At 40.8% G+C, this 19,726-nt stretch overlaps 1 protein-coding gene across 3 annotated transcripts in view; it reads left to right on the plus strand.

The window, feature by feature from the left end:
- Positions 1-11,065, plus strand: part of RPS6KA6 (ribosomal protein S6 kinase A6) — a 34,790-nt gene extending 23,725 nt beyond the window's left edge. For 2 of the 3 annotated variants that reach the window (XM_066339350.1, XM_066339352.1), the window contains exons 12-22: positions 894-958; positions 2,406-2,508; positions 3,567-3,691; positions 3,972-4,097; positions 4,543-4,632; positions 5,273-5,431; positions 5,862-6,023; positions 6,413-6,489; positions 7,184-7,301; positions 8,346-8,486; positions 9,355-11,065. In XM_066339350.1, the coding sequence (XP_066195447.1) occupies positions 894-958; positions 2,406-2,508; positions 3,567-3,691; positions 3,972-4,097; positions 4,543-4,632; positions 5,273-5,431; positions 5,862-6,023; positions 6,413-6,489; positions 7,184-7,301; positions 8,346-8,486; positions 9,355-9,480 (1,292 nt within the window). In that variant the 3' untranslated portion in view covers positions 9,481-11,065. The remainder of the gene's footprint in view (positions 1-893; positions 959-2,405; positions 2,509-3,566; positions 3,692-3,971; positions 4,098-4,542; positions 4,633-5,272; positions 5,432-5,861; positions 6,024-6,412; positions 6,490-7,183; positions 7,302-8,345; positions 8,487-9,354) is intronic. The other variant, XM_066339351.1, reaches the window with a different exon arrangement.
- The last annotated feature ends 8,661 nt before the right edge of the window (positions 11,066-19,726 follow it).

The following is a 19,726-nucleotide window of genomic DNA, read 5'->3' on the forward strand; positions in this document are numbered from 1 at the left end:
TCCAGGGCATCCCTCTGGGCACCCTGGAAGGTCACAGACCTCGGCAGAGAGGTTTGGAACCTGAGCAAGAGGGTTTGAGATCTGTGCAGGGGTGTGGAGCCAGTCCAGGGGGATTGCCTGGCACAGAGCCCAGGGAGACAGCCTTTGAGTTCAGTCTGTGGAAAAACACTTCTAACACTGAGAGAAGAATTACAAGTCACAAAGGTGTGGCAGACAGTAGTGCAGTGTATCACCGGGTGAAAATTTTGTAGTTTTAGGGTTCTTAGTATGGAGGTGAATGGGGGACAAGATGGAGGAATTAGGGTGGTGCCCTGGCTGCTGCTTCTTCTTCTTCCCTGGCCTGCATCTTCTGATGTGATGATGGCACAAAGTAGTTTAAGGGGACTGGGTCAGAGTAGAGATGACGCTGTTCGTACAGGTGACAAGTATTGGCACGTAACTGTAAATAAGACACACGTAATTATTTGTATAAGAGGACAGTGACCTCCCATTGAGGGGGAGTCATGCTGTGTCTGTGCAGCAGAGCACCTTGGCTGGGCACAGAGAACATTGTGAGATAACAATTAATAAACAACGAGAAACCAAGAAAAAACAAGACCTGGAGGCCTTGAGGGCAAAAGACTCTATTGACCTAGCACCTGAACCTTGGGAAAAGCAGAAAACCAAACCCAAGAGGCTCTGACAGTGTCACAGCAACTAATACTGACACTGTATTTATGAGCTTCTTGTGCTCTCTTTGCGTGCCTGGGTATTTTACATCCTTGGAATATTTCTGTATTCACAGTTCCCTCAAATAACCATGCCTGTGCAAACTTCTTAGAAATTAACTGATTTTTTGTACAATCTTCAAAGACTTTACCCACAAGTGTATTAAAAGTATTTCTTTTGTTCAGGAGCTGGTTCAGATGGAGTTGAAGAAATCAAGAGACATCCTTTCTTTTCTACTGTTGACTGGAATGTGAGTACAAAAGGATCTGAGTGATAAAAGCTGTTGTTAATTTTTCTGTGCGTCGTAGCATTTATGTAAGTATTTACATCTGAATAGGGCACAGCAAACTGCATTACTGCTGACTGGCACATCCTGACTTCTGTAATTCCTTGGCATCTAGAGCTGCAAGTATTTACTGCAGATAGGGAGTATAAATTATAAATTGTGCATTTACTTTTTAAATAATTAAGAGTTGCAGCATTTTCAAGCTGAAATGATCCATTAGAGTATTTGTAGGTGAGAGAGGCTGCTGGCATTCCCAGGAATCCTTCAGAAAGTGTCTGTCCAGTGCTCCCTGCAGGGCACAACAGCTTCTTGTGTCTATAGCTGTCTTGGACTTCCCTCTACATCACTCCCATCCCAGTCATAGGTCAGGAATTAACTCAAGTGCTCCAAGATGATCCAAAGTCTACAAGATCACAACTCCTGGCTTCAATTCCTCATCAGCACTTCATGATTCTGCTCTGTGGCTCACTCATCCTCTGATCGGTGTTTGCCACAAATGTTCTCAAAGGTGCTGTGTGTGAAATACATCCCTCCCTTTGCTGGGATGGAATAAATAAGATGTGGCTGTGCTGACAGAACTGCAGCCACCTCTTTCTTTGAAGCCCATCATCATTATGCATCTATTTCTCCTACATTTATTTCTGAAAAGTGATTTTCTAGCTGTATTCAGGCAGCAGCTCCCTCAGAGTTTGCTCAGCAACAAGTTATTAGTAACAGCAAAACTTCTCTTTATGTGAATACACTTCAGAAGTTGTTGTCTTGTTTGGCTTGCTTATTTACTTTTTTTCCTTTTGAAGGGATTAATGTTGAAATAAATACCAGCAGGGAAGTTTGAAAGCTCAGCAGTTCTAGCTCTTTCTTTTTTTTTTTTTTTTTCTTTTTTTTTTTTTCTTTTCCAATTTGACAATAATTTGTATTTATTTCACTCTGGTGACACTTTTGTATTTTGTCTCTTTATTTCTTTGGGATGAATTTGGATCCCTTTTCCTTGGGACCCAAATTGGTTGGTTTAGAAGGTTTAGTTTTTTTAATTAAAATATACTGTATGTTTTTTTGCAGGAAAGTTAAATTGAAAAAAACTGCATAAAATAGGTCTAAAAGGAGGAGAGAAATGGCAAGGAAATGCTCTCAGAACTTTCTGAATTTTGCATGGAGAGTCAACATCTTTTGACATAAAGTTTTCTGTTCCTTAGCTGTAAATGGAATTTATTTGCAGATTGGAGATCTTGCCCCGATTTAGTTTAGTGGACTAGGCAAAACCTGGAATAGAGCTTTGAGAATGGGCAGTTCCTTGCCAAGAGGGATTTGCCTGACACTGGTTGAGGTCTTTGTCCTTTCCTCCTTATTTTGGCAAAATAACAGAGCTCGTGGAAGCTTCACTGACTCTTAAATCTTTGTCCTTCCCTTTCAGAAACTGTTCAGAAGAGAAATTCAGCCTCCATTCAAACCTGCCTCTGGAAAGCCAGAAGATACTTTCTGTTTTGATCCAGAATTCACAGCAAAAACACCAAAAGGTAACTATGCTATAAATGGCTATAAATTGGTGAGATTTGTGGGACAGGAGGGTCAAATTAGTGCTAAAACAAGAAGTAGAAAAGCCAGTGAGAAAGTTAGAAGAAAAGGACACACCAGAATTCTAGTGCTTTGAAGGAGGATGTTCCCCTCAGCAGCTTTCTGGTTCTTGAATATTTTGCTAATCTTTGACTCAGGAAGAAAAAAATAAGTGGAATATTAAAAGCTGGACTATGGTTTCTAGTTATAATTGAAGTCAGGCATGCAGTGTTTGAGGGGAAGTATTTATACTAAAAGTAAACTCAGTTTGATTGCAGCAGTGATTTTTTTTAGGGTCAGTATTTCATTGAGAATGCCTTGCTTAAAGAAACATTAACTATTATCATGATTATTGCTTGGTCTGCTTCAAGTTTCACTTCAGGTTTTCTTTTGTGAATTTTTTTCCTGCTGCATCCAGCTTCTAAACCCTCTTCCCACGTTGTTTTTTTTGAGAAGGTCTGTGCTCTTAATAGGCTACAGAAAATTACTGAGCTGTGCTCACTGTGAGATTTCAGACAGTGGATTCAGTGGTGCACAGAATATAACCTGAGGGAAACTTAGTTCTAATAATTTAGAGATTTTTTTTCAGTGAAAATTCACTAATTGAATATTCTTGTGTTGCCTCACTTGTGCCTTGCCAGCAGCTCATTCCCCACTGAACCAGCAATTCTGTTGTTGCTGCTCTGTGTTACAAAGCTGTTGAGCTTTGACAATGATCTTTATTTCTTCTCCATAAGTACTTTTGCTTCAGTAAACTTCTTCCTTAAAACATATGTTCACACATAAATTCCTGCAGTGCTTTGCAGTTTTTATCTAAGCATTGGAATACTTGTTTGGGTTTTTTACTGAAGTAAGAGAGCACAGATAACAAACGAGAAATTTTATTTATTATTTAACATTGGTGTTCCTCTTGTTTGCTTCCCTTCAAGACAGTTTTTACAACACATACCTCTCCTGAATGTCATGAAATGGCCTTGCTGAGATGTAGCCACACTAATCCTCTGTGTCTGTGTGCTTCCAGATTCTCCAGGGGTCCCACCCAGTGCAAACGCCCACCAGCTCTTCAAGGGATTTAGTTTTGTTGCGACTACTACTGTAGAAGACCATAAAATATCACCCCTCACCAATATCCTGCCCATAGTCCAGGTAATGCTTTGCTTTTTGAGAAACTTCTTTGACATGTCAAAGGCTCACCAGTATTTATTATTTACAGTTGTTCTTGCTTTGTTGAGGAGACGGTTGTAAAGTGTGTCTTATTAAATACTTCCATATTTTTGATTTTAAAAAGTGAGTTACTGTATCTCTGCAGGTAGCATTTCAAAGAAAAATCTTGAGTGAGCAGGAGATGCTCCTGCTGTTGGTACCAGTGTAATGGCAAAGAGAATCCTGTTGCTTTACATAACCATTTGCCTGTGTTTTTTTAAAGCAGCTTCATGGAAACAGTGCACAGTTCACTGATGTCTATGAACTGAAGGAAGATATTGGTGTAGGCTCCTACTCTGTTTGCAAGAGATGTATCCACATAGCTACAAACATGGAGTTTGCTGTGAAGGTAATTCGCATAAATTCCACTCTGACATTCTGAAAATATTAGCTTGAAAACTTGTATTTCTGAATTTTCCAGTTATTGTGGCTGTTTGTGTTCATAAGTTGCAATCTTGAAAGCTGAAAATCCTGGACAATGATGGGAACACATGAAATAAAATGGGATTCACAAGGAATGGGATGTAGGGAATTAGTGATGCTTCAAACCAGTGCATTTCCTTGTTCATTGGAGCAGGATAGGCTGCATTAATGATAGAGTTTTAACAAGGATAGAGCAAGAAATGAATAAATGGGATTAGAAGCTGGAAGATTAATTACTCATGATTAGTAAGAAGTAATGAACTCTAGAATTTTTTTATTCTGTTGTTTAAATGAGAATATAAATGCAAAAAAAATGTCTTTATTAAATAGACTTTGCTTATGCAAGTTGTTTTTCATGTTATATTTTGCAGATAATTGATAAAAGCAAAAGGGATCCCTCAGAAGAAATCGAGATTCTCATGCGTTATGGGCAACATCCAAATATTATTACTTTAAAGGATGTATGTACTTCCTTTTCTGCTGCCTCTTATTAGACAGTGCTGAAAAAAATAAATGCAAATGTAGGCAGTTTATTTGGATTCATTAAGTTTCTTTTACATAGAAAAATGTACTGGGAGAGCAGTATGTAATAGTAGAGGGTGTGTTTCAGAATACAACGTTGTCTTGATTTTTTCTAAAGCCTGTTTAACCAGCCTGAAGTGAGAAAAGATGTAAAGGTTAGAAATGCCACATTTCAAAGGAGTAGCCAATGTGTGGGTAACCAAAGAAGAAAAAAAAAAAAAGAAAAGAAAGTAGTGGCCTGCATGTTATCCTGTCTATGCCAGAATGACCCTGGAAGGGAAGAGCAGTAGGGAGTTGTAGAGCTGCTCTCCTCTTCCAACAAAAGTCCTTACACTGAAAAATGTAACTCAGAGCAATGAATTAACAACTTGAATTGAGAGTGATGAATTAACAGCTTGAGTCATGAACTCCCAGGATGACACATGAGCTGCCTTGCACTCCCTGCTTTGGCAGTCCTTGCTGTTTGTGCTGCCCGCTCCTGTGGGAGGAGGGGATTTCTGGGGATGTGTCACTGCAGATGTTGCCTTTTAATAGCTCAGGGTGTATTCTGTGTGACTGCACTGTTCAACCTCTCCCCAGGTGTATGATGATGGCAGATTCATCTACCTGGTCACGGAGCTGATGAAGGGAGGGGAGCTGCTGGACCGGATCCTGAGGCAGAAATTCTTCTCGGAGCGGGAGGCCAGCGCTGTGCTCTTCACCATCGCCAAGACTGTCGACTACCTGCACTGCCAGGGGGTGAGTGAGCCCTCCCACACCCCTGTCACAGCTCTGAAATTACTTCTTCCTTGCCCTGTGTGCTTTGCTTGGCTTGTTCTCATGCTACAGGATTTTGTATTTTATCACAAAGGTAGTAATAGAAATAATAGAGTAATAGAAACAATTTACCCTATTATCCTGGCAAAGCCTTTGGACTCTACACTTCATGAAACCAGCAGATTTTTGTCCTGTTCTCCTTGTTGCCAAATGGTGATGTTGGTACCAGTTGCATTATGAGCCAGGAGGTTTTTATTGCATTACTTGAACTAGAATTTTTAGGTACTTTAAAGCTATATAGTTCTTTATCATAAATATCTTAGTTTAGAGAATAGCTTTCATAAATTGTAAATTACAAACAAACTTACCTGCTGCTTCTAAATGATGGCTTCTTTAATGTCTTTGCTTAAAGGTGGTGCACCGAGACCTTAAACCCAGTAATATTTTATACACTGATGATTCAAACAATGCTGATTCCATCAGGATTTGTGATTTTGGATTTGCAAAACAACTTCGAGGAGAAAATGGACTACTTCTAACTCCCTGCTACACGGCAAACTTTGTGGCACCAGAGGTATTTCAAGCTGCTCTCTGTTTTCTTTATGCTGTTTTTGGTGCATCAAATGTTTAAACGTTTCAGCAATCTTTGGAAAAAAACCTTTAACAGTTCCGCTAGTTTTCTCTAAATATAATCACATGCTTTTTAAACACTGGGGCATGTGTTTATTATAAACCTGCTTTAAAAACAGCAGAGTCCACCCTCAAAAATAAGATGTGAGCCTATTGAAAAACTGAAGAGATGATCTGAGAACAAGAAACATTGTTAGTATTTACTACAATCTGTATATTAGAAAATCAAGAATCAAATCTCTTGACGTGATCCAGAGATGGTCTTACCCTTCCAAAGGCTGTGGTGGTGTTTTTTTAATATGTGGCAAGTCTTAAATGCTCTTTGTTTCATAGGTTCTGATGAGACAGGGATATGATGCTGCTTGTGACATATGGAGCTTGGGAGTTCTCCTTTACACAATGTTGGCAGGGTGAGAATATTTCTGAGCTGTTTTGTTTACGTAAAATCCCAGAATGTTGCCTGAATCCTTGCTTCCATAGAAATGGTGAGCCATGGTCTCATGGAATGACACAGACACTCAGGTGGGATGGGTAGCTCTGAGTCAAAGCCAAATAAACCATATTTATCTCACAAGTAGGATCAAGGTTTCTCTTCCCATAGTGCAGGACTTGGGGGTGAAAAGACTTCCCCCAGTTTTCAGGAGGGAATTGAGTGTGAAAATACTTGGTGGGTTTCTTTTTACCCTCTAGCATCTTGTCCTTCCACTGCATCCCCTTTACTCACCTTGTGTCTCCTGCCCCTGCTGCATTCCTGTGTAGAACACTCTGGGTTGTGATCTCTGGAGTTTCTTAAATGTCCAGACCTGATGAGGCTCTAGGAAGCATCTAGTGGCCAAAATGAGAGATGTTTGCTGAATTCTGCTCTAACAGAAAAAGAGCAGGTTATTAGCCTTATGGCTAAATACTGTCTATTAGAAATTAGTGTCTTGATAAATCTGTACTTCCCATTTAATACTAGAAATATTAATATTTAACAGTATGTGTATATATTCCGTGATATATTTTTGTGGGCAGTGGGATATTGTCTCTGATTCACAAGATTTTACCAATTTCTTGCAATTTTTATCTAATAAGGTGTTTTTGTTGGTTTTTTTCTTTGACCAGCTATACTCCGTTTGCCAATGGTCCCAATGATACTCCTGAGGAGATCCTAGTGCGGATAGGCAGTGGAAAATTCTCTCTAAGTGGAGGCAACTGGGACACTGTTTCAGATGCAGCAAAGGTGTAAATGTGTTTTGGTTTTATATTTTTGTAGAATTCCAACGAAGTCTACTGAGCTTTATCAGTTAGACTGCTCTATAAGTGTAGTTTGTTATTATTATCTGCAGACTTTATTGCAGGGAAAGGGTATCTGCTCCAACATTTTATTTAAAGACTCCATCTGTAATCAACATGGATTCCCTGGGATGGTGTTGACCCCTTCTGTGGGTATCTTAATCACCAGTGTTACCTTTTAAAAAGATCAACATTAATATTTAATATTAATGTTTAAATATTTTTTCTCAATCCTTTGGAACTGTACTACTGTTCATTTCAGTAGGAGTGATTCAGAATGCTTGTTGGCTGCTTCTGTCTTAGCATGAGAAATTCACTTCTGTGTATTTAAGAATGCTTCACATTTTGTACCTAAAACAAAGGGAACATTCTGTCAGCTTGCTCATATTTTGGTTTTATTTCAAACTATTGCTGTCTCTGTTCTGTGCCCTTCACACCCACCTCTTCTTTGGACCAACGTTGTAATTAATCAGTAGCTTATTGCTAATGCTTCTAACAGGCAAAAACAAATGTCCATTGCTGTTGGCTTTATATTTTATGTGGCTTCTTGAAGGAAAAATTCGTTACTGGGTGTCTCACTGTCTCTGAATTCAGTTGTAGTAAGGAGTCAGCAGAGCCCAAAGTGCAGAATGAACAAGGAGAGAGATTTGCAAATAATAGCTTTCCTCCATAAAATCTGCCTGCTACATTTGAATAGGATTTCTAGTCTTTTAAAGATTATATTCATAATAAACATGAAAGGCACAACAGTGAGTTGCTTTGCAATCAAGGCTGGCTCTGTTGAACTGCTCCAATAGTACCACACATTGTTCTCAGCCTTCTGCAGTGTCAGGGCACAGAATGATCCTGTTTGTCTGCTGATCTCTGTGTGTTGGCATTGTGTTAATCCCTCCACATCGGGTGCTTCTCTCATTGCTGCCATCCCTGCTGCTTTAAAGGCCACCTAAGATGATTTGGACTGAGCAATCTTTGTGTTTTCCCTTCCCTGCAGGATTTGTTGTCACACATGCTGCACGTGGATCCCCACCAGCGGTACACGGCCGAGCAGGTGCTGAAGCATTCCTGGATTGCATGTAGGGACCAGCTGCCTCATTATCAGCTCAACAGGCAAGATGCCCCACATCTAGTAAAGGTAAACCCACCTGGGATGCTGCTTCAGCTGGGGGCTGTGCAAGGAGTTTACTTGGTTCAGAGCTACAGACAGAAGTCTCTTTTTTTTCTGTTTGTTTTCCATAGTACCAACACATTTAAGTTACATAGTGAGAGAAATTCATGGAATGGTTTGGATTGGGAGGGACCTTAAAGCTGGGCCATCTGCCGTGTGCAGAGTCACCTTTTACTTTCCCAGGTTGCTCCAAGCCCTGTCCAACCTGGGCTTGGGCACTTCCAGGGATGGGGCAGCCACGGCTTCTCTGGGGACCCTGTGCCAGAGCCTCACCACCCTCACAGGGAGGAATTCTTCCCAGTATCCCATCTATCCCTGCCCACTGGCAGTGAGACGCCATTCCCCTTGTCCTGTCCATTCCCCTGTCCTACATACCCTTGTTAAAAGTCCCTCTACAAATTAAATTAGTAAATAATTATTTTTAACCTCTGTGTAGAGGAAGAGACTTTTGTGTGTGCTTTCTGTGAGGTAGTTCTTCAGTTGTGTCCTAGGTCAGGACCTGAATAACCACTGAAGTGGCTGTATTTGAGAAATTGGTGCTAATCTGGTTTGAAAAATACAAATTCTGACCTACATTAACAGGTGACTCCTACATGAGAGATACAAAAGGAACACGAAAGAGAAAGAAGTGTCAGGCACCCATGCTTATACATTGGAAGAAGTCAACAACAGATTTTTTTTTTTTCTTAACAAACTTTAGAGAATTCACATGACCTGACATAAGTCTTGTTTGGTTTTATTGGAATTAGTTGAGTATTTAATGTTTAATTGCTTTATTTTCTGATTAAAACTTCTATATATATGAATTATTATTATGTATTTCTTTTTTCTCTAGGGAGCCATGGCTGCTACATATTCTGCACTGAATCACAAGACATTTCAGCCAGTGCTGGAGCCTGTGGCAGCCTCCAGTTTAGCTCAGCGACGGAGCATGAAAAAGCTCACATCCACAGACTTATAGATCCACTGGGACACCTGAGCAGACACAAGCAAGGGGGAAACCCAGCAAGTGGCTCTGTTTTGCCTGACCTGTGATCAAAAGGCATCTATGGTTTCCTGCTACACTACTTGAATTCTGTAAAAGTCCTTTTTTTAAAAAGAAAAAAAAAAATCCACAGGTTCATACTGTGTTTGTTTTACAGGCCGTATCTGTTAAGTTAATTTAAACATCAGGTACACCATAATGGATTTATCTACACTGTCCTTTGAGATCTGTTGCAAATATTCTTTCACATTCTGTATAGTTTTGCTGGGTTCAGTTAAAAAAAAATGGTTTAGGGGACCGTTGCCAATGACCAAGTTGTACATAAAGTGTCAGTGTAAGTTTTCTTGCTTCACACCTTTAGACCTTGCTGTGAAGAGCAAATTCTTTATTTTGTAATTGGGCACTTCATTGATTCAACTCAATTCCTTACCCTTGTCCATGACTATTATGCAGAGTTGAACAATGTGGTGTGCCAGAGTTAATTCATCACTGTTGATTCGGTAGGTCTATGTTTGCATGGTGCCAGTAACTGAGGAGTTTCTGTGAAAATACAAATCAAAGGGATGTACAAGGTCCTGCACTTCAGTTTGATCTCTTGTGACCCAAAAGAAAAGCTGGTTATGGCCTCTAACAGGAAAATGAACATTTCTGGTTGTTAGCACAAACTGTGTCCTGCACTGAGCTGAAGAAAGTCAATATGTGCATAAACTGTCAAAATTCAGGCTCTCAGAAATATTGGTACCACTCCAAACCAACATCATGCAGCTCAATCCTTTGTTATTTATATTTCCCATCCATTAGTACAACTACTGTGTTATTTTCCTCAGCAGTCTTTCCACTAAATACACCCAGTATCAGGTTTGTTTGGTATATGAGACAAACTGACACTTTATTATAACCAACTTGGCACTTGGGGTTTACTTTTTATTTATTTGATTTTATTTTTAATAGAAGGTTGCTTCTCTCTGACTCTCTTGCCGCATGTACAAATATTACAGAACAGAAATGCAAAATTCTCTTTGCCTAACTGTAGGGGTAGCTTGGGAAAATAAATAGGCCTTGCTGTGTGCCCAGATAAGGGAATTCTGACCAAGAAATTTCACAGTTAGGGACAAATTCCTTTCAGTGTCCTGTGGCCAGCACTCACTCGTCCTCTCTGTCTGGTGTTAGGACTTCAGCTGTTCCTAAATGCTCTGGTGGAGAGGGAATTCATTTCAGGGCCAGAATTACCTTGGGGTTTCCTGACTCAAAACCAATGCTAACTGCTGGTAGTTCATTCAGAGATACATTTTAGAAGCGTTTTCAAATGTTGTAGACATTGAGCAATTGTAGTGACATAGCAGGATGATTTAAAATATTAAATATATTAGTGACATTAGACTGTGAAGTGACCAAAACTCAAACGTAGTTCAGACTCATTTGTCATCATTGAATTTTCAAATGCAAGTCCCCAGGGCTGACAGAAATCAGTGTTTTGAGACAGCAAAAAAAAAAAAACAAACCCAAAAACTTCCAGGAGAATTCTGGCCCAAGCACCAGGAGTGATGGTGATAACTCAGATCTCACAAGAGGTGTTGGCTGGATTTTGCTTATACCCGTGAAGGACCTGGTGGTGTTGCAAGTACTTTTAGATAAGCTGCTTTCTTCTGTTGTGGTGGGGGAAGATGGACATTATCTGGCCAAATAGTTAGGTATGAATATATGTAGATTTGAGACTTAATGATATAGCAAACATAGGTGTGCTCTTTATATCATGGAGAACATCCCCTGGATGGAATTTCTTGAGTGTTTGATAGATATTGGAAGCTTTAGGGGCTGTTTGTGCCTAGTTTTGAGGTGCCTGTTTGAAATGCTTGAAAGCTTATCAAAGAACTCAACTGCTTCCTGGAAAGCTCCTTGTTCAGTACAAAATCTCCCCCTTTTGCAGTTGCTTCATCCTCCTTTTCCTTACTGAAAACCTTTTCCAGCAAGAATGCCTGGAAACCTCTTGTCTACACTCTGAGTAATTTTTATGTAAATTTAAAGATGACTGCCAGGAGAATTTGAATTCACTCGAAAAAAAACCAAGGCAAAAGTGGTGGAAATTAAACCCACTGAGCCCAGGTCAAGGTGTAATGTGGGTTGAAATGTAGTCCTAAAAGTTGTGTTGAGGATAAGAGGTAATCAAGGCCTGGAATACAATGAAAATGTTGAATTTCAGTTGCCTTTCCTATAAGGCAGCAGCTGATCTTTAATGGCTTTACCCATGACTCATTTACCAGTATTTCTGTTGGTATTTTCTTTTAGCTTGCTTAGAAGCACCACAGTATAAGCACCTTAAAAGCATTTTGCACAAGAGCAGTTAGAAGCAGCTGAAGGGGCTCACGTTGTTCTTGATGTGCAACACAGAGGTGGTGAGAGGAAAAGAACACAAACAAGGTGGATGTTTTGATTCTTTGCAGAGTATTTAAAACACCTTCTGTAAAGTTATCCCTGTGTTACATCACTGCTGACCTTTAGTGCAAGTGGTAAAAGCAGTGTTTCAATAGTTAAAATAACCTCTAGCAAACTTCAAGATTTCCTTGCAATCTCCTTAGAGACTGGTCTGTAGAGCTGTGTGAAATTAATTACACAAGGTTATAATAATTCTCCTGGTTTGTGTCAGTGAAATTAGGCTGAAACATCAATGCAAACACTGGGTTTTATGTATTTCTGTAGCACTTCAACTTTTCAGTCCTATCCAGAGCTAAAAGTTTGCAAATATTTGTGGGAGAGGAGGAAGGAGCAGGTTTTTCTTTCTCAAAGTTTCCAGGAAGCTTCTGAAGCTCGTAATTAGAGTCCTTGTAGGCGCTCTGTAGGGTTAAAGACACAAAATTCTCCTTAAAAGTTTGTTCCAAAGTTCTTCTAGGTGTGCACTGATAGCTGTTTGTGGGACCCCTACACTTCATTCATACCACACCAGCTTTCTGCGTCAACGTCTCTGTCCCTGCTCCAGTTATTTCTTAACTATTTGCTTCTCCAAATAGAACAACAGATACAAATTTGAAACCCCCCACCCTTAATGTATGGCTGAAACTGAGTAATATAATAATTTGCATTATTAGAAAGTCACCCACAAAATCATCAGCAACTGGTTCTCTTGAGATTTTTCCTGTGTAAAGAAAGCAAACTTCCTCTGAAAGCTTTAAAAAGATACTTAATTGATTATGTCTCTTAATTATTAATTTTTGGGCAATAGCTTATTACCAATAATGAGTTTAAATAATGCTGAATCCTCTTGTGAGGTTTTTCATACGACACTGGAAGTGGATCTGCTTTGCAGGACTAGGTGTTCAGGTTTGGATATTTTGCATTAGGCTTTTGAGCAGTGTTTGCTAATTAATTACAGAATCACAGAATGTGTAGCTTGGAAGAGGCCTCCAGGATCATCGAGTCCAACCCAGCCCCAACACCTCAACTAAACCCTGGCACCGAGTGCCACATCAGTCTTTGTTTAAACACATCCAGGGATGGGGACTCCACCATCTCCCCAGGCAGACCATTCCAGTGCTTTATCACTCTTCCTGTGGAAAACTTCTTCCTAATATCCAACCTGTATTTCCCCTGACACAGCCTGAGGCTGTGTCCTCTGGTTCTGTCAGTGCTGCCTGGAGAAAGAGCCCAGCCCCAGCTGAGCACAGCCACCTTTCAGGGAGTTACAGAGAGTGACAAGGTCACCTCTGAGTCTCCTTTTCTCCAGGTTAAACAGCCCCAGATCCCTCAGCTGTTCCTCACAGGGTTTGTGTTCCCAGCCCCTCACCAGCCTTGGTGCCTCCTCTGGATGGACTCAAACATCTCAACGTCCTTCCCAAACTGAGGGGACAGAGCTGGACACAGCACTTGAGGTGTATTTAATTTTTTATTTTAATTGATTAATTGCATTGTCATAATGTCCCAAGCACTTTTGCATCTTGCACTGATGCTCTGGTTAGAGCTGAAACTCTCCTGGCACGTGGCTAAATCTCCATAAAGGGCATTAATTGAGAACAGTGTGCAATGGATTCCATGCTCTCTGAGGTACTTCAAAGATGAAACTCTACACAAGGTCCCCGTTATCAGATATTGTAACTGTCATTTCTTTCTCTTCAGCATATTGTGGATTTTGTATCATACTGTATTTATTTCATTTAATTTTAAAAGAAATGTTTTCTTTAAAGCTCTGTATATATTGACATTAAAGTTTGCATTGTACTACGTTCTCTTCTTGCAAGGCTGGGTCTGGCAGTGCAGTGGTGTTTCTCTTTGCACTGTTGCCTTCAATTACAACACACCAAAGACAACCTCAAAATTGTATTTTTTTTTTTTGTCAAACTCCCTGAATAATCAAAAAGGTACAGTTCTAATTAGCTGGCAGTTCCTTGAGTACTAGAATAAAAGGGTTGCAAATTCCTAACATTTGGTAATTGACAGAAATCCATCACTTCTGCTTTGAAGGTTCACTTGCTTCTGTTTTTCAAATGGATATAAAAAACAAGGAGCAAACATTCCTAAATTAAATGTATATGAATTATTTCATAAACCTTGCCAAACATCTCACATGCATCAAGAGCTCTTTATAAATTTATTTTCAGTCAAGTGTTTCATGCCACACTTGCAGCGGAACAGACATTCAGTGGTAGGATTGATGTGTTACCTCAGGGTGGGATCATCTACCTAGTTTTTAAAGTACTTACTAAATTTGACTCCATATATTAAGAGGAAATAATTTCCTGCAAAGATCTGATCCTTTGAAAGTAGACACTTGCATTACAAGTGGCAGGAATGACATTAAAGATGGGGTTTAAAATCCTGCTGAGGTATTTGATAACGGCCAGTGCTGTTGGTATTCACAGTGGTTTATAAATACTTTAATTTTTTTGAATGCAGTGGAAGGTATTCCCACCTTTGCCTCAGGTCCATCTCCCAGGTGCTGTTTGCTCACACAAGACCCTGCTTTTACCACCACTGGTGGTAGAAGAAGGGGAGGGACTGGAGCCAGACTGGAGAGGAGGCAGCAGGTGCAAGTTCCCCAGATTGTGATGATTTGTTTGGTTTCATTCAAGATGGGCAGGAAAAACGAATCAACTCGGACAAAAAAACATGACAGTAATGTTTTTTTAAGCCCTGAGTCTCAGCTGCTGAGATCTGCAGGCTTCATAAAGGTGTTCCTGGGTGGGAGGAGACAAGACATGGATTAAAAGCCAGCCTTACTGAATTTTTGGAGAAACCAAGGACAGGGATGAGCCAAGTGTTAAGTGACTCCAGAACGTGCCTTAATTGCATTCTGCTCTTTGTTTTTCTGCAAATTTTGGTTCTCAGGAGCTGTTTTCCCCATAATTAATCTCTGTAGCTTTATTACTGTAAGAGACACCTTCCCACGCCTCTTTTGTGTTTTTATGGGATGCAAAATATTTTAAGGTAAAGATGTTTCTGCTTTTGCTTGCCCCAGCAGTAGCAGAAAGAGGCAGCAGGGGTGCGCTGGCAGTTTTGCCAAAATACTGCATTTATTTTAACTTTTAACAGTTTCCTTCCAGAACCTCTGGAGAGCTTCTCCCAGAGGCTGAGGCTTGTTGTGGGCTTCTTGAAAGACTCAGGAAGGTTTTGGCTGAGGTGAGGTCAGTTCTGCAGTCCCTTGAGGCACCGCTTGGACAGGGGTTCCCTCGCCTTTGCATTTCCAGCCTTGGAGCAAATCTTTAACTCTCCGGAGTTGTTTTGGGGCCTGCTCTTTGATTTTTGGCATTCACAGTGTTACCCCAGAGCAGTTCTGTGCCAAGATGTATTTAAACAAGAAGTGCAATGCCCTAATGCTGGCTGATTGTGCTAATTCCTTTATTCCTGAGCAAGGTGCATTTTGGGCACTTGTGGCCCTCAGCATTCAGGTGTGTGTCCTGGTCTCTGGGGTGTGGGTGGAATTACAGAGGGAGGGCTGTCTCTTAATTTAAGGGGGTTTATTGCTCCTTAAGGCTTTTGTGGGGTGAATCATAGTATAATTTTGGCAGCCTTGTGCCTGTCCCATCCCTGGTAGTGTCCAAGGCCAGGTTGTATGTGGCTAGGAGCAACGTCAGATAGGGGAAGTGTCCCTGCCCTCGCAGGGGGTGGAAAGAAATGGGCTTTAAGGTCCCTTCCCATTTTATTGAGTCATAAATCTTTTTTTATAGTAATTGCAGTTACGGAATGCTGATCCAGGCTCTGTGTATCCCTAACCTGGCAGCTGGCTCTGCCGAAAGCCTTGTTTGGAGGTTTTGGCACTAAACTGAAGGCTGATCTCGTAGCAAGGCGTTAGAAACAGGTATTGTGTCATCATCTGCTCGTTTGGGGATGAATTCAGTCGTTCCACGGGCGAGAAAGCGGCGAGGAGCAGGGATGAGGAACAGCGTGGGGAAAGGGGGATGCAATTCCTTATTGCTCTTTTCTGGAGGAACGGGTAGGGGTGGTTACGGGATCACAGTGACCCCAAATCCGCTCGGGATGCTGGCTGGCTGTGCTGGGCTGGTCGCTGTCCCGGGGGATTGTGAGGTCCCGTGCCGGTATTCCCGGTGTTTGCCGTCAGGTCCTGGAGCATCCGCTGCGCTCCCCGCAGCACCCAGGAGATGGAGGCAGCGCCCCGCAAGCCGCCCCCGATCCTTCCCGCCGGGATTGATCCCTGCTGGAAACCTCCAGGGGTCAGCGCGGCTGAAGGATGCAGGGCCGGGAATTGCAGTTCGGTTGCGCCTGTTGGAATGAGTCTGTGTTTTGTTATTTTATTTATTTCTTTCTCCTTCTCGAGAGTGTCTTGTTCTCCTGGTTCTCTTGTTCTCCTGCCTGTGGGATGTGGCTGTGTGATCCCTTCATGTCCATATCCCAGAGAATTTAATAGAACAGCTGCGTGTCTGCTGCTCCAGATGCAGGTCTTGCTGCTCTTGGCTGAGGGGCAGAGAAGCAGCGCCGGCAGGACCAACCTTGGAGCACCTCCCTGGACCCTGGGGTCACACCTTGGCAAGGATTTCCCCATCCTGGGAAATGCGGAGGAGCAGCAATAATGGAATCATAGATTATCCTAAACTAGGAGGGATCCACGTGGATCTCTGAGTCCAACTCCTATCCCTGCACAGACCCCTGTGCCCTGGAGCATTGTCCAAACTCTCCTGGAGCTCTGTCAGGGTTTGGGCTGGGAGCATTCCCAGAGAAAAATCCATCCAGGAGGGAGAAGCGTGGCAGGGCCAGGGCAGCACACAGATCCACACGGGAACATCTGGGCAGTGCATGGATATGGAATTTCCCCCTTGCAGCTCTTCCTCTGCTCTTCCTGAGCAGCTGGAATTGGTGCAGCCAAGCACAAAAACTTCTGGTTTGGAAACAGCAAGCAGCAAACGAGGCAAAATCTGGAAGTTTCTGACCAAGGGCAAAAACCTCGAAATGCAGGTTTTGAGGTAAATAGAAATATTTTGGATCGAAGTACATACACCAGGTGTATGTTTTTAGTGATTTTTTTAAAGCTATTAAGCCACCCAGAAAGATGATTTAAACACCTATATGCTTGTAGACAGAACTTTGTTCATGTTTACTGTTTTCATGAGGAAAATTTACTGCAATTCAAAATGCTCTGATACTCCAGGGTTCAGCATCTGGAGTAAACTGTATGATAGAAAATCTCATTAAATTCTGATAGTAAGACAACGATTTAGGAATAAAAATTAGTTAAGATCTTGTTTTGCCAGATTAGAAAATCACATTATGATCAAGCTGAAGGTGTTCCTGCTCATGGCAGGGGGATTGGACTAAATGGCTTTTAAAAGTCCCTTGCAACCCAAAAGAAGAGATTTCCTATTGCTGCTCAGGCTCCTGCTGCAGAGGGGGGAGCAGAAAATGAACCTCAAGTTAATTAACAGCTCCAGCTGCTAATTCCCCCTGCACCAGCCCAGGAAGAGTATGCTTGCTCATTCCCTGTGCCCCATGGAAAATGATCAAACTCCAAAATAGCTGAAAGAATTAATTTAAATGAGCTGCCAGTGCTTGTCAGGGAGGGAATAAGGGCAGATTTGAGGAAATTAGTAACATAACTCAAAGTTCCCAGCAAACTCCTGGCAAAGGCAATGTAAACTTGGTATCAAATTAATTATTGCAAATAAACATTTGAAATGCTACAGGCCAAATTAATATTTCAGAATTCTTTGCTATTTATTACTGTGCTTAATTTTCTTACTTAAATATAATTTGGGCCTACGGCTGTTAAGAATTTAATTTTTGAGGTACTTTAATGAATTATAAAACATGTTTTAAACAGAAATGAATAGCTAATAAATGCCAAAAGTGATTAATTTCCTGAAACGTGCTAAGGCCTTTGTATTTAATTTAAAAAAAAAATGCCCTAAATTGTTGGAAAGTAAAGAGGAAGAAAATACAAAGTGGATCAATTGAAGTCTGGAATAATTTACTAAATCACAAATAGTTTTCCCTGTCCTGTGGCCACATGTTCTTCCACGAGTTTCTAATCCTTCCAGGAGTCTCCAATCCATTTTTTGTGTCCTTTAGACAAGATGGTGACAAAAACATGCTCTGAAGATGCCTTGCTCTGAACCTCAATTCCCTGGATGAGCAACATTTTACACTGTTAAAAAATTGACATACCCAATCTCTTGTTGGGATGATACAACATCAAAGACACATGTTTTTAAAAGCCCGTGATTTTTCTGATTATTTTAATATATAGGGTAAATAACAAATATATTTAAGTGAAAATGAAATTGTGAGAATGTGGTTTTCATACTTTAGGTTAACTTTTAATATAAATTTTGAAACTGGGTGATGTGTAAAATTCCATGAAGTGGGATTTATGTGCACAGCTCCCTGCACAGTGGGACAGCAATACCTGCCATTAATTTTTTGTGGCTTGAAACTGAGCTTGATTTAGATGCTTTCATCCCAAGGGAAGAGACATTTTCTCAAATCAGCCCAGTGGTAATTGTTTGGAGTTGAGAGTGAACTCTATGAAATTCCCCATGAATCAATTTTGTGCTGCCAATGATTTACACCCCAGCACAAGCCTCCAAACGTCCTTACAAATTATCCAGGGCTAAGAAGGGGATGATTTGCTGCCAGTGACACTTTGGAGACTGTTCAGAAAAAGTATTTTCCAGCAGCTCCCGTTGAGGAAACTCCTGCTCAGCAGTGGGGTCAACAACCCCAAATTTCCCTTTTTTTGGGAAATGAACCTCCCAGCATCTCTTCAACACAGAGTAACCTCTGAGCAGAGCTGGGTTTACACCTCACAGCCCCTCTTCCTTCTCAGCAGAAGACACAAAACCTTGGAAAACCAACAAGGTGAGATGTGACCTGGGTGTCTCTGCTGCTTGACAAAGGTGGGAGATCATGGGGAGAGGAACATGATTTGTGATGCAGGGATAAAAGGCCAGATGGAATTCAGTAATTGGAGGAGAGTAGAAAGGGAGATTCAAAACAACAACCAACCAAACAAACAAAAAAACCTACCCAAAACCCAAAAAACCACCCCCAAAACAAAACAAAAAAAACCCCAACCAACCAATCAAACAAACCCCAACAAACAAAACAAACAAACAAACAAACAAAACAAAACAAAACAAAAAAAACACAAAAAAAAAACCACACAAAGAGGATAAAGTTATTCTAAAAAGCACCACCAGGAAAGAAGCACTAGAAAATATCTACCTGTGATTTTTTTTCATTTCTTGGCAAGTTTCTTTAGCCTGCTATATTTTTCCCTTATTTTTTAGGCTAGGATTTATAGAAAACTGATTAAGTCCTATTTTTTTTTCTCTGGGCTTTGAAATTTCTCAAGTTCTCTTTACTTTGAAATTATTTTTCTTTGGAGCCTTTTGAACACTGGAATCGATTTCTGTTTCTTTTCTTATTAATGAAACCGTTCATCCAAGAAAACTTTGGAGAAGAGAGATCTAATTTGCAGCCCTACCCTGGTGAAAAGAAATCAGGTGAACAAATCAGCTGGACCATCCAAAGGATTATTGCTATTGCAATGTAAACTATTTAAGAAAATGTCTATGGGAAAATAGCTGGAAATGTAATAATTTAATCCTAAATATCAGGAAAACAAAGCGAATTACTGAATACTGAGAATGGAGGCAGGGCCAGGCACTCACCGAGGATGTCTGTTTTAAGTAGGCAGAAAAGGTTTTTTTGGCAGCAATTTTGGGCTGAAGGTGGTTGGGATTTCGCAATAAACCAGATTCTCGGTTTATTGGGAAAAAGC

This window comes from Sylvia atricapilla, chromosome Z, assembly GCF_009819655.1.
Source record: "Sylvia atricapilla isolate bSylAtr1 chromosome Z, bSylAtr1.pri, whole genome shotgun sequence".
Lineage (NCBI taxonomy): Eukaryota > Metazoa > Chordata > Aves > Passeriformes > Sylviidae > Sylvia > Sylvia atricapilla.